At 47.4% G+C, this 15,321-nt stretch overlaps 1 protein-coding gene across 1 annotated transcript in view; it reads left to right on the forward strand.

The window, feature by feature from the left end:
• LOC118966155 (transmembrane protein 151A) overlaps positions 1-6,329 on the forward strand; it is a 49,272-nt gene extending 42,943 nt beyond the window's left edge. Inside the window, exons 6-7 of the mRNA XM_036989241.1 lie at positions 795-1,738; positions 6,289-6,329. Coding sequence (XP_036845136.1) covers positions 795-1,738; positions 6,289-6,329 — 985 coding nt within the window. The remainder of the gene's footprint in view (positions 1-794; positions 1,739-6,288) is intronic.
• The last annotated feature ends 8,992 nt before the right edge of the window (positions 6,330-15,321 follow it).

Genomic DNA, 15,321 nt, shown 5'->3' on the forward strand with positions numbered 1-15,321 from the left:
TACACCATACATACACCACACACACACCATACACACCATACACACACCATACACACCATACATACACCACACACACACCATACACACCATACACACACACACACACACACACCATACACACCATACACACACCATACACACCACACACATCACACACACCATACACACCATACACACACACACACACACACACCATACACACCATACACACACCATACACACCACACACACCACACACACCATACACACCATACACACCATACACACACCATACACACCATACACACACCATACACACCATACACACACCATACACACCATACACCATACATACACCACACACACACCATACACACCATACACACACCATACACACCATACACCATACATACACCACACACACACCATACACACCACACACACACCATACACACCATACACACACCATACACACCATACACACACCATACACCATACACACCACACACACACCATACACACCATACACACCATACACACACCATACACACCATACACACACCATACACCATACACACACCATACACCATACACACCATACACACCATACACACCATACACCATACACACCATACACCACACACATTTGGAATTCTAGATGTTCAGTTAAAAAAAAGTATTGTTGAAAATAAAAAAAATAAAAAACAATTGTGAAGTTCACACCACCTTAGCCTGCTTTGAGCTACTGTATAAACGCTATATAAATCTAATCAGTGAATTAATCAATCAATGAATCAATTGTTCCTCTGTTTCAGTTTTGCCAGCGCCCGTGCGGAGGCTGCATACCTCACCCAGCGAGCACGCTTCTTCGGAGACAACGAGGGTCTGGACGATTACATGGAAGCCCGGGAAGGGATGCATCTAAAGAACGTGGATTTCAAGGAGCATATTCTGGCGTTCCCAGACCCGACCCGGCAACCGTGGTATTCCCGACACCGGGTGTTCTGGCTGGCCTCAGCATTCCTATTCTCCTGGCCCATCCGGGTCGTGTCGGAGTACTGCACGGCCCACGTACACTACCACGTGGAGAAACTGTTCGGAGAGGAGACGCTCCGTGAGGACGGGGCGACGGAGAACGGAGGACCGGCGGGAGGAGAGAGGAGCGCCAACGGCGGGTCGAGCTACAGAGCGATATCGCGGGTGAACACGGTGGACATGACAGAGCTGGAGTGGCATATTCGCTGTAATCAACAAATGGTTCCTTCGTATTCCGAAGCTCTTCTCATGGACTTGGAGAGAGAGAGTAATGGAGGAGTCAGTGGAACAGGAGGAACTAACACCACTTCCTCCACACCTGGAGCGCCGGGCTCCATCCAGGGGGGCTTTCCAGCCAGCATGACCCGCCCAGTGGCCTTCTCCACGGCTTACCTCCTCCAGAGCTGCCCCCGGTGTCGGAGTACCACGTCAAGCTCCAGCCTGCCATCCAGGCTAAGGGCCCCAACGGGGAATCAAGCCCTGCTGAACGGCACTGTGGTTGGGATGAGGGCGAATGGCGTAGGGGGTGGGGGTCCGGGTGGGGGAGGGGGCAGGTTAGTGTTGAGTCGTAGTGGGTTTTCTCTGGGGACACGGCCGAGACCAGCAAGTCTATTTCACTCTCGTAGTGTGGGGGGAGGACTAGGAGGAGGACGAGGGGAAGACGGAGTAGGAGGGGGAGGGTTTCTGGGGTTAGGGTCCCGGCAGGGTCAGGATGATGAGGAAAGTAGAGGAGTGTTGGAAGGAGAGAGAGAGGAGGAAGAGGAGGAGGAGGGAGAGAGGGATGAGGAAGAAGAGCAGGAGGGCGGAGGAGAGGTGGATGAGGGGGTGAGGGATAGGCCTCCGTCTTACCACGATGCGTTTTTCTTCCCGGTGTTGATCGTACACGGAGAGGAGAGCTGCCACGGTGGAGATGACGTGATGGACACAATAGTAGACTGACAGAAAAGAATGGTTGTCTGAGAGACAGTGGAAAGGAGGGGATATTGTAGTACAGGACAAGAAAGAGATGTAAATCAACTGAGAGAAAGGGAAGATATTGGTATGAGAGAGGGGGGGGGGGGTGGGGGGAGGGATGTAGGAAGAGGAGAAGAGGGAGGGAGTAAGAAAGGGATGGAGAGAGGCTTGGAGTGAGAGAGAGAGGCAGAGAGAGAGAGGCAGAGAGAGAGAGAAAGACAGAGAGACGAGAGAGAGAGAGGCGAGGCTGAGTGAGAGAGAGAGAAAGACAGAGACGAGAGAGAGAGAGGCGAGGCTGAGTGAGAGAGAGAGAAAGACAGAGAGACGAGAGAGAGAGAGGCGAGGCTGAGTGAGAGAGAGAGAAAGACAGAGACGAGAGAGAGAGAGGCGAGGCTGAGTGAGAGAGAGAGAAAGACAGAGAGACGAGAGAGAGAGAGGCGAGGCTGAGTGAGAGCGAGAAAGACAGAGAGAGCGGGGGGTGGAGAGAGATAGGGATGTAGGAAGAGGAGAAGAGGGAGGGAGAAAAAAAGGGCTGGAGAGAGGCTTGGAGTGAGAGAAAGAAAGACAGAGAGAGGGGGGGGTGGAGAGAGGCTTGGAGTGAGAGAGAGAAAGACAGAGAGTGAGTGAGAGTGGAGTGAGAGAGTAGTCTTAAGCGGAAGGCCGTTGACTGCACATTGGAATGTTTGTTTTCCAGATATCTATGCTAGGATACTGTAGGATACTGTAGGATACCGTAGGATGATGTAGGATACCGTAGGATACCGTAGGATACCGTAGGATACCGTAGGATACCGTAGGATACTGTAGGATACCGTAGGATACCGTAGTATACTGTAGGATACTGTAGGATACCGTAGGATGATGTAGGATACCGTAGGATACCGTAGGATACCGTAGGATACTGTAGGATACCGTAGGATACTGTAGGATACCGTAGGATACCGTAGGATACCGTAGTATACTGTAGGATACTGTAGGATACCGTAGGATGATGTAGGATACTGTAGGATACCGTAGGATGCCGTAGGATACCGTAGGATACCGTAGGATACTGTAGTATACTGTAGGATACTGTAGGATACCGTAGGATGATGTAGGATACTGTAGGATACCGTAGGATGCTGTAGGATACTGTAGGATATCGTGGGAGGCTGTAGGATACCGTAGGATGCTGTAGGATACTGTAGGATATCGTGGGAGGCTGTAGGATACTGTAGGTTGCTGTAGGATACTGTAGGATACCGTAGGATGCTGTAGGATGCTGTAGGATGCTGTAGAATACTGTAGGATACTGTGGGAGGCCGTAGGATGCTGTAGGATACTGTAGGATACCGTAGGATACTGTAGGATGCTCTAGGATACTGTAGGATACTGTAGGATGCTGTAGAATACTGTATGATACTGTAGGATGCTGTAGGATACTGTAAGATACCGTAGGATGCTGTAGGATGCTGTAGAATAGTGTAGGATGCTGTAGGATACTGTAGGATACTGTAGGATGCTGTAGGATACTGTGGGAGGCTCTATAGAAGGATAGATGCACCCTATTCCCTAGTTAGTGCTCTTCTCTCTGGGAGACCTATACTGCACATAGATCTCTCGTTGCTGACGGCGACATCCCAGTACCCCGAAAAACACATTTAAACAGACCTCTGGTTGACCTATTGGCAAATCTAGAATCCGGGATGCCTTACCAGTCGTTTTGGGCTATACAGTGTGTGAGCTGTGGTCAAAATAAACAATTGACATGTAATAATTTCCAACGCTACACTGAACAAAAAATATAAACGCAACGTGTAAAGTGTTGGTCCCATGTTTCATGAGCTGAAAGAAAAGATCCCAGAAATGTTCCATACGCATAAAAGGCTGACTTCTCTCAAATGTTGTGCACAAATTTGTTTACATCCCCTGTTAGTGAGCCTTTCTTCTTTGCCAAGATAATCCATCCACCTGACAGGTGTGGCATATCAAGAAGCTGATTAAACAGCATAATCATTACATGGGTGGACCTTGTGCTGGGTTCAATAAAAGGCCACTCTAAAATGTGCTGTTTTGTCACACAAGACAATGCCACGACTCAAGTTTTGAGGGAGCGTGCAATTGGCATGCTGACTGCAGGAATGTCCACCAGAGCTTTTGCCAAGGAATTCAATGTTGCTTTTTCTACCATAAGCCGCCTCCAACGACATTTTAGAGAATTTGGCAGTACTTTCAACCGGCCTCAAAACCGTAGACCACATGTAACCACGCCAACCCAGGACCTCCACATCCGACTTCTTCACCTGCGGGTTGCCTCCAAGACAACTGATGAAACTGTGGGTTTGCACAACCAAATAATTTCTGCACAAACTCTCAGGGAAGCTCATCTGCTCGTCTTCCTCACCAGGGTCTTGATCTGACTGCAGTTTGGCGTCGTCACCGACTTCAGAGGGCAAAAGCTCACCTTTGATGGCCACTGGCACGCTGGAGAAGTGTGCTCTTCACGGATGAATCCCAGTTTCAACTGTACCAGACAGATGGTACACAGCGTGTATGGGGTCGTGTGGGTGAGCGGTTTGTTGATGTCAACATTGTGAACATAGTGCAACATGGTGGCGGTGGGGTTATGGTATGAGCTACGGACAACGAACACAATTTGATTTTATCTTTGGCAATTTGAATGCACAGAGATACAGTGATGAGATCCTGATGCCCATTGTTGTTGCCATTCATCTGCCGCCATCCCCTCATGTTTCAGCGTAATAATGCACACGGCCCCATATCTCAAGGATCTGTACACGATTCCTGGAAGCTGAAAATGTCCCAGTTCTTCCATGGTCTGCATACTCACCAGACATGTCACCCGTTGAGCATGTTTGGGATGCTCTGGATCGACAAGTACGACAGCGTGTTCCAGTTCCCGCCAATATCCAGCCACTTCACTCAGCCATGGAAGAGGAGTGGGACAACATTCCACAGTCCACAATCAACAGCTTGATCAACCCTATGTGAAGGAGACGTGTCGCGCTGCATGAGGCAAATGGTCACACCAGATACTGGCTGGTTTTCTGATCCACGCCTCTACCTTTTTTTAAAGGATATCTCTGACCAACAGATGCATATGTATATTCCCAGTCATGTGATATCCATAGATTAGGGCCTGATGAATTTGATTCAATTGACTGGTTTCCTCATATGAACTGTAACTCAGTCAAATCGTTGGAAGCTTTGTATGTTGCGTTCATATTGTTGTTCAGTATAGATTACCGCCTGATCCCAGATGGCAGCACACCACTTTTTAGGGAGATATGGTGTGAATTCGGTCAACTCAGGAAAAGTTGGAAATAAATGTTTATTTTCACACATTATTTAGGTCAACTAGAGAGAGGGCTGGTAAATATGTTTTTAGGGGTACGGGAGATCAGTGTGTAAAGTTCCAGGTCTCCCAGAGCGAAGAGGCTAGCCACTGTAAAGGGAACAGGGTGCCTTTTGGGACAAAGCCTAGAAGAACGGATGCGTAGGAAGAGGAGAGATGGACAGTTTAGGATCTGCTCTCTGAAGTCAGAGGAGTGGAGGGCAAGACAGACAGGATGCTGGAGACACAACAGAGAATCTGCTTTTTATTTTGTCTTCCATGGAACAAAGGGAGAAGGAGAGTTCCATTCTCCTTCAACTGAAAGACAGAAGTAGACGGAACATTCTATTCCCCTTCAACTGAAAGAGGAGTAGAGGGAACATTCTATTCTCCTTCAACTGAAAGAGGAGTAGAGGGAACATTCTATTCCCCTTCAACTGAAAGAGGAGTAGAGGGAACATTCTATTCCCCTTCAACTGAAAGAGGAGTAGAGGGAACATTCTATTCCCCTTCAACTGAAAGAGAAGTAGAGGGAACATTCTATTCCCCTTCAACTGAAAGAGAAGTAGAGGGAACATTCTATTCCCCTTCAACTGAAAGAGGAGTAGAGGGAACATTCTATTCCCCTTCAACTGAAAGAGAAGTAGAGGGAACATTCTATTCCCCTTCAACTGAAAGAGGAGTAGAGGGAACATTCTATTCCCCTTCAACTGAAAGAGGAGTAGAGGGAACATTCTATTCCCCTTCAACTGAAAGAGAAGTAGAGGGAACATTCTATTCTTGTAGTTTAAACTGAATTGAACACTCAGAGGCAGGTCAGCATGCTATATGAATAAACATGGACACTGAGAATCCACACGTCTGAGTGTTATCATCAACCAATCCTTGTAAAAACCGTGGACAGACACCCGCTGTGTGTTTGGCTTCACAGTCACCTCTACAGGCTATCAATCGTCCGTCACACTGGACCCTGTCCTCTTAATCAGCCAACGACCCAGCACAGCAAAACAAAATGGAGGATGTCTGATCCTCCTCTCTGACCTGCTATAGCCTCCTTTACCACATGAGGTTGCTGGCACATTAATTGGCGAGATGAGTGGAAACAGAGGAATGGTATCAAATACATCAGACACATTGTTCTCCAGGTGTTTGGTGCCTTTCCATTTGCTTCCATCAGGACGTTATTATGATCTGTCCTCCTCCTCAGCAGCCTCCACAGCTCCTCCTCCTCAGCAGCCTCCACAGCTCCTCGCCCTCAGCAGCCTCCACAGCTCCTCCCCCTCAGCAGCCTCCACTGCTCCTCCTCCTCAGCAGCCTCCACAGCTCCTCCCCCTCAGCAGCCTCCACAGCTCCTCCCCCTCAGCAGCCTCCACAGCTCCTCCCCCTCAGCAGCCTCCACTGCTCCTCCTCTCAGCAGCCTCCACTGCTCTCACATCCCACCCTATTCCCTATGTAGTGCACAGCGTTTATGGGACAGCCCTATGTGTATATACACTGTACCTCATAGTGTATGGAAGTAGTGTACTACGTAGGTAATAGGGTACCGTTTGTAGTTGATCTCACTCCGATCTCAACCCGACTGCCTTTGAACAAAAATAATATATATATTTTTTTGTATTTCTCTTCTTCTGTCACTTCTGCCTTTCAACTCTGTCTGCATCCAGCCAGGGTTTGAGGCGAGGGACTGGGCCTCTGTCTGCATCCAGCCAGGGTTTGAGGCGAGGGACTGGTCCTCTGTCTGCATCCAGCCAGGGTTTGAGGCGAGGGACTGGTCCTCTGTCTGTATCCAGCCAGGGTTTGAGGCGAGGGACTGGTCCTCTGTCTGCATCCAGCCAGGGTTTGAGGCGAGGGACTGGGCCTCTGTCTGTATCCAGCCAGGGTTTGAGGCGAGGGACTGGTCCTCTGTCTGCATCCAGCCAGGGTTTGAGGCGAGGGACTGGGCCTCTGTCTGTATCCAGCCAGGGTTTGAGGCGAGGGACTGGTCCTCTGTCTGTATCCAGCCAGGGTTTGAGGCGAGGGACTGGTCCTCTGTCTGCATCCAGCCAGGGTTTGAGGCGAGGGACTGGGCCTCTGTCTGCATCCAGCCAGGGTTTGAGGCGAGGGACTGGTCCTCTGTCTGCATCCAGCCAGGGTTTGAGGCGAGGGACTGGGCCTCTGTCTGTATCCAGCCAGGGTTTGAGGCGAGGGACTGGTCCTCTGTCTGTATCCAGCCAGGGTTTGAGGCGAGGGACTGGTCCTCTGTCTGTATCCAGCCAGGGTTTGAGGCGAGGGACTGGGCCTCTGTCTGCATCCAGCCAGGGTTTGAGGCGAGGGACTGGTCCTCTGTCTGCATCCAGCCAGGGTTTGAGGCGAGGGACTGGGCCTCTGTCTGTATCCAGCCAGGGTTTGAGGCGAGGGACTGGTCCTCTGTCTGCATCCAGCCAGGGTTTGAGGCGAGGGACTGGTCCTCTGTCTGCATCCAGCCAGGGTTTGAGGCGAGGGACTGGTCCTCTGTCTGTATCCAGCCAGGGTTTGAGGCGAGGGACTGGTCGTCTGTCTGCATCCAGCCAGGGTTTGAGGCGAGGGACTGGGCCTCTGTCTGTATCCAGCCAGGGTTTGAGGCAAGGGACTGGTCCTCTGTCTGCATCCAGCCAGGGTTTGAGGCGAGGGACTGGTCCTCTGTCTGCATCCAGCCAGGGTTTGAGGCGAGGGACTGGTCCTCTGTCTGCATCCAGCCAGGGTTTGAGGCGAGGGACTGGTCCTCTGTCTGGCATCCAGCCAGGGTTTGAGGCGAGGGACTGGTCCTCTGTCTGCATCCAGCCAGGGTTTGAGGCGAGGGACTGGTCCTCTGTCTGCATCCAGCCAGGGTTTGAGGCGAGGGACTGGTCCTCTGTCTGCATCCAGCCAGGGTTTGAGGCGAGGGACTGGTCCTCTGTCTGCATCCAGCCAGGGTTTGAGGCGAGGGACTGGTCCTCTGTCTGCATCCAGCCAGGGTTTGAGGCGAGGGACTGGTCCTCTGTCTGCATCCAGCCAGGGTTTGAGGCGAGGGACTGGGCCTTGAGTTAAAAGCAGCCCCCCCCCCTCCCCCCCTCCCCTCTCCAACCTTTGATTGTGTGGCCCTTGGCTCTCGCACACACACTGAGCCTTCACTTCCCTTCCTGACTGAGCCTTCACTTCCCTTCCTGACTGAGCCTTCACTTCCCTTCCTGACTGAGCCTTCACTTCCCTTCCTGACTGAGCCTTCACTTCCCTTCCTGACTGAGCCTTCACTTCCCTTCCTGACTGAGCCTTCACTTCCCTTCCTGATAGAGCCTTCACTTCCCTTCCTGACTGAGCCTTCACTTCCCTTCCTGACTGAGCCTTCACTTCCCTTCCTGACTGAGTCTTCACCTGATTTGGTTACTTTTCGTGCCGTTATATTCACACACCGCCTCTGTCTCTTTCTGAGCGAGTAGAGTGCCAAGAGAACACACACACGCACACACACTCACACACGTGCATTCCCACGAGATCACAACTTGATCAAGCACAGTGGTCGCCATTTGCGTAAAACAGCCAACTACAGAACAACGTTCTTGTAGATGTTGATTACATTTTGTCGCTGTAAAGTCATCGCTAAGCTGTTGGATTGTCTTTGTGTTGCAGCACGAATGTTGACAGGCTGATAATGATCATTATATTGTTACTACGATGAAGCAAATCTCAAAACACACCCTATTCCCTACAGGTGTAGGATTTTAATTTGATCATCCTATTGGAGAACTGCCCTTTTAATCTTATAGTTGATTTGAGGTTTTAAAAGGCTTCTGAATACTTTTTTCTGACTTTTCCCGAAAAATATCAACCCCTACAAAAAAGGCAATTATGATCCACGTAATAATTCACATTTCCTATTGCTGCAGGATTATTTTCCTGCTGTAGCAAACTGACTCATATTAAGATCCTACACCTGTATTCCTGTAAAGGTTAAATTTCAATTGAAAAAAAAATCTATCATTTAGAGCCAAAAGTAGTGGACTACATAGGGAATAGAGTATCATTTAAGACCTTTGTAAGGTCTACAACACCTTATAACAGTGTATCCACTAACACTCTCCAGTCATTGGAACAGTCCAGTGCTGTCCACATTACTATTTGTCTACACATGAGAATGTGTCCGTTCTGAGGGGAGAAAGAGGGGTCATTTACAGAGTTAAAGACTAAAAGCGTTCGGCCAACTTGGATCAAGATTTCAAGCTTCTTTTTTTTTATTTTTAATCAGGCGCCAAAAAGCTCCTAAACAAAAACGATTCCTGATATTTCAATCTGTTATTATTCTGCTCTGCTTTATATAAGATAATATTAATGATTGTACTGTTTTTATTACTACTGGTCAGTACCATTATGGTCTATAGGGGACAGACATTACTACTGGTTAGTACCATTATGGTCTATAGGGGACAGACATTACTACTGGTCAGTACCATTATGCTCTACAGGGGACAGACAGACATTACTACTGGTCAGTACTATTATGGTTCACAGGGGACAGACAGACATTACTACTGGTCAGTACCATTATGCTCTACAGGGGACAGACATTACTACTGGTCAGTACCATTATGCCCTACAGGGGACAGACATTACTACTGGTCAGTACCATTATGCTCTATAGGGGACAGACATTACTACTGGTCAGTACCATTATGCCCTACAGGGGACAGACATTACTACTGGTCAGTACCATTATGCTCTACAGGGGACAGACATTACTACTGGTCAGTACCATTATGCTCTACAGGGGACAGACATTACTACTGGTCAGTACCATTATGGTCTATAGGGGACAGACATTACTACTGGTCAGTACCATTATGCTCTACAGGGGACAGACATTACTACTGGTCAGTACCATTATGGTCTATAGGGGACAGACATTACTACTGGTCAGTACCATTATGCCCTACAGGGGACAGACATTACCACTGGTCAGTACCATTATGCTCTACAGGGGACAGACATTACTACTGGTCAGTACCATTATGCTCTATAGGGGACAGACATTACTACTGGTCAGTACCATTATGCTCTACAGGGGACAGACATTACTACTGGTCAGTACCATTATGCCCTACAGGGGACAGACAGACATTACTACTGGTCAGTACCATTATGCTCTACAGGGGACAGACATTACTACTGGTCAGTACCATTATTGTCTACAGGGGACAGACATTACTACTGGTCAGTACCATTATGGTCTATAGGGGACAGACATTACTACTGGTCAGTACCATTATGCTCTACAGGGGACAGACATACAGTCTGGATTATCATTTTTAAATCACAGATTATTTCATGACCGTGTTGGTTTCCGCTAATCTCCGTACCCCGAACCAAATCTTGTGTGTGCTGACCAGCTCGTCGGTTGGGGTAAATTAATAATGGATGAGCTAACATTGTAATACAGTGTTTATATTACTGGCCTAATGTCTATGAACACAGCTTTATATTCACGGAAAGTGAAAGGAAAGGTCTTCCTCATATTTCTGATAATAAATGTCATTGAATGAATATGCTACAATACCTGTGATGCTACTGATGGTGAATGTTACCTATAATAAAGTCAACATGCTTGATATACCAGGATATAATTGCTTTACCTTTGTGATGATTCACACATCATGCTCGCTTCTGTGTGTTTCTTTGTGTGTGTGTATCTTTGCTCTACCTCCTCCCTCTGTCTCCTCTCTATATACACGGGACACGATGGAATGGATAGAATGGACGATGGAAAACGATAGAATGGACTGTAGATTAATTTGCCAACAGCCGCTGCTGCCCAGTTTGTTTTCTGATAGATCTGCCGTTTTTCCGTTTCCATTTTTTACGATATTTTTAATCTACAGTTGTCGCACCCTGACCTTAGAGAGCCTTTTTATTTCTCTAGTTGGTTAGGTCGGGGTGTGATTTGGGGTGGGCATTCTAGTTTTTTTTTTTGATTTCTTTGTTGGTCGCGTATGGTTCCCAATTGGAGTTCCCAATGGTTCCCAATGTCTATCGTTGTCTCTGATTGGGAATCATACTTAGGCAGCCCTTTTTCCCACTTTAGATTGTGGGATCTTGTTTGTGTGTAGTTGCGTTCTGCACTGCGTATAGCTTCACGTTCGGTTGTAGTTTGTTATTTTTGTATTTCGTGTTCATCTAATAAAATGATGTATGCTTACCACGTTGCACCTTGGTCCAATCCTTCTCAAAACGATCGTAGCAGAAGATCCCACCATAAACGGACCAAGCAGCGTGGTCAGGAGGAGAGGACACGACGGAAACCCCAGAGGCAGCCCCAAAAAATGTTTTTTTTTGGGGGGGGGGGGGGGGGGGGGCAGATGACGTGGGTGTCGGTGCTGAGCGGTGAGTCCGAGACCGAGGAGGAATTCTTGGACCGTTTGAGCGAGGGCTGGTTGGCAGTGGAGAGGGAGAAAGAGTTTGGAGGGGTTGGAGTCTGGACCGTTTGAGCGAGGAGTGGTTGGCAGTGGAGAGGGATGAAACAGTTTGGAGGGGTTGGAGTCTGGACCGTTTGAGCGAGGAGTGGTTGGCAGTGGAGAGGGAGAAAGAGTTTGGAGGGGTTGGAGTCTGGAGCAAGACAGTCACTTTGAGGAGCGCGTGACCCTTCAGGCACCATGCTTTGCGGTTACACGGACTGTGTCTCCGGTACGCATCCACAGCCCGGTGCTCTCTGTTCCAGCTCCCCGCATTTGCCGTGCTAGAGTGGGCATTCAGCCAGGACGGATTGTGCCGGCTCAGCGCTCCTGGTCTCCGGTGCGTCTCTTTGGCCCAGGATATCCTGCGCCGGCTCTGCGCACTGTGTCGCCAGTGCGCCTTCACAGCCCAGTGCGTCCTGTGCCAGCTCCCCGTACTTGCCGGGCTAAAGTGTGCATTTAGCCAGGATGGGTAGTGCCAGCTCTACGCTCCAGACCTCCAGTGCGCCTCCACGGTCCAGTATACCTGTGCCAGCTCCATGCACCCGGCCTCCAGTGCGTGTCTCCAGCCTGGTCTCCAGCCTTTTTTGTCATCCAAAGGGTCACAGCTATAACATGTAGTGCTGTTTTGTTAGATAAAATCCTTCTTTATATCCCAAAAAGTCTGTTTAGTTGGCGCCATCGATTTGAGCAATCCACTCGTTCAACAAGCAGAGAAATGAACCCGAAAATCTACCGCTAAACTTTGTTAAAACAAGTCAAAATACATTTCTATTGACTCCTCAGATACCCTCAAATGTAATCAAACTATTTCATACAGAAAGAAGTATGTTCAATTGAAAACGGATATAAGCAGGCGCACCTTGTCTTAATCGCACCCCCAAACACGAATTTCCAAGAGTTTGTCCCTGTACTAAAACTCATATTTCTTACTTGTTTTGGAAGTTACAAGCCTGAAGCCTTGAACATAGACTGCTGACACCCTGTGGAAGCCATAGGAATTGCATCCTGGGATCTAGAATTCATTGTTTCCCTATAGGTTCCATTGTAAGAGCGTGGGCAAATATCTGGTTGGATTTTCTCCTACTATATCTATTGCGTTATAATCTCCTACATTATTTTAACATTTCTACAAACTTCAAAGTGTTTTCTTTCTGGTACCAGAAATCTCTATCTGTATGCAGATCCTGGCTTCAGAGCAACAGGCGGTTTACTTTGGACACTCACAATCAGGTGGAAATTGAGAAGGACCCTTTGCTATGAGACTTGAAATTGAGCTCAGGTGCATCCTGTTTCCTTTGATCATCTTTGAGATGTTTCTACAACTTCATTGGAGTCCACCTGTGGTAAAATCAGTAGATTGGACATGATTTGGAAAGGCACACATCTGTCTATATAAGGTCCCACCGTTGCCATTGCATGTCAGAGCAAAAACCAAGCCATGAGGTCGAAAGAATTGTCTGTAGAGCTCCGAGACATGATTGTGTCGAGGCAAAGATCCGGGGAAGGGTACCAAAAAATGTCTGCAGCATTGAAGTTCCCCAAGAACACAGTGGCCTTCATCATTCTTAAATGGAAGACGTTTGGAACCACCAAGAAGTCAGGGAGGTGACCAAGGACCTGATGGTCAGTCTGACAGAGCTCCAGAGTTCCTCTGTGAAGATGGGAGGACCTTCCAGAAGGACAACCATCTCTGCAGCATTCCACCAATCAGGCCTTTATGGTAGAATGGCCAGATGGAAGCCACTCCTCAGTAAAAGGCACATGACAGCCCGTTTGGAGTTTAACAAAAGGCACCTAAAGACTATTAAACCATGAGAAACAAGGTCCTCTGGTCTGATGAAACCAAGATTGAACTCTATGGCCTGAATGCCAAGCGTCACGTCTGGAGAAGCATGGATGCTGTGTGTTTCTCCGTGGCAGGGACTGGGAGACTAGTCAGGATCGAGGGAAAGAGCACTCTGAAACAGGATTCCATCAAGGATCTCTGTACTTTGCTCGGTTGATCTTTCCCTCGATCCTGACTAGTTTTCCAGTCCCCATCCAACCTGACAGAGCTTGAGAGGATCTTCAGAGAAGAATGGGAGAAACTCCCTAAATACAGGTGTGCCAAGCTTGTAGCGTCATACCCAAGAAGACTCAAGGCTGTAATTGTTGCAAAAGGTGCTTCGACAAAGTACTGAGTAAACGGCCTGAATACTAACAGTGGCAAGAAAAAATATGTGAACCCTTTGGAAATACCTGGATTTCTGCATAAAATTGGTCATAAAATTTGATCTGATCGTCATCTAGTCACAACAATAGACAAACACAGTCTGCTTAAACTAATAACACAAACAATTATACATGTTCATGTCTTTATTGAACACACCGTGTAAACAGTGCAGGGTGGAAAAGGTATGGAAATGTATGTGAACCCTTGGATTTAAAACTTCTTCAGGATCGGTGTCCCGTCCATGGGATGGTTAAGCTAACGTAGGCTAATGCGATTAGTATGAGGTTGTAAGTAACAAGAACATTTCCCAGGACTTAGACATATCTGATATTGGCAGAAAGCTTAAATTCTTGTTAAATCTAACTGCACTGTCCAATTTACAGCTATTACAGGGAAATAATTCCATGCTATTGTTTGAGGAGAGTGTACAAATTTTGAACATGAAAAGTTATTAATAAACAAATTAGGCACATTTGGGCAGTCGATAAAAAATTCTGAACAGAAATGCAATGGTTCATTGAATCAGTCTAAAACTGTGCACATACGCTGCTGCCATCTAGTGCTGAACTTTCTCCATTTATAGACCATGTGTCTTACTGTGGACTGATGAACATCAAGGCTTTTAGAGATGCTTTTGTAACTCTTTCCAGCTTTATGCAAGTCAACAATTCTCAATCTTAGGTCTTCTGAGACCTCTTTTGTTTGAGGCATGGTTCACATCAGGCAATTTTGTGAATGTTTTTTATAGGGCAAAGCAGCTCTAACCAACATCTCCAATCTCGTCTCATTGATTGGACTCCTGGTCAGCTGACTCCTGATTCCAATTAGCTTTTGGAGAAGTCATTAGCCTAGGGGTTCACATACTTTTTCCAACCTACACTGTGAAAATTACAGTTTAAGCTAATTAAAGTTAAAGGTAATTCCGAAGGGTTCACATACCTTTTCTTGCCACTGTGTACATAAATGTGATTTATTTATTTATACATTTTTTTTATACATGAGCAAAAATGTAAAAAAAAACTGTTTTTGCTTTGTCATTCTGAGGTATGGTGTATAGATTGATGAGGGGAAAAAATATTGAATCCATTTTAGAATAAGGCTGTAACACAACAAAATGTGGAAAAAGTCAAGGGGTCTGAATACTTTCCAAATGCACTGTATATAGAACATTTGTTCACATGATGACATCCATATTTTAAGTATGATCCTTTGATGTCTGAAGTTAAGGTTGCCTTCTCTTGAGAGCCAGGTCTGCCTACGGTGGCCTTTCTCAATAGCAAGGCTATGCTCACTGAGTCTGTACATAGTCAAAGCTTTCCTTCATTTTGGGTCAGTCACAGGTATTCTGCCACTGTGTACTCTCTGTT

Source organism: Oncorhynchus mykiss, chromosome 9 (genome assembly GCF_013265735.2).
Source record: "Oncorhynchus mykiss isolate Arlee chromosome 9, USDA_OmykA_1.1, whole genome shotgun sequence".
Lineage (NCBI taxonomy): Eukaryota > Metazoa > Chordata > Actinopteri > Salmoniformes > Salmonidae > Oncorhynchus > Oncorhynchus mykiss.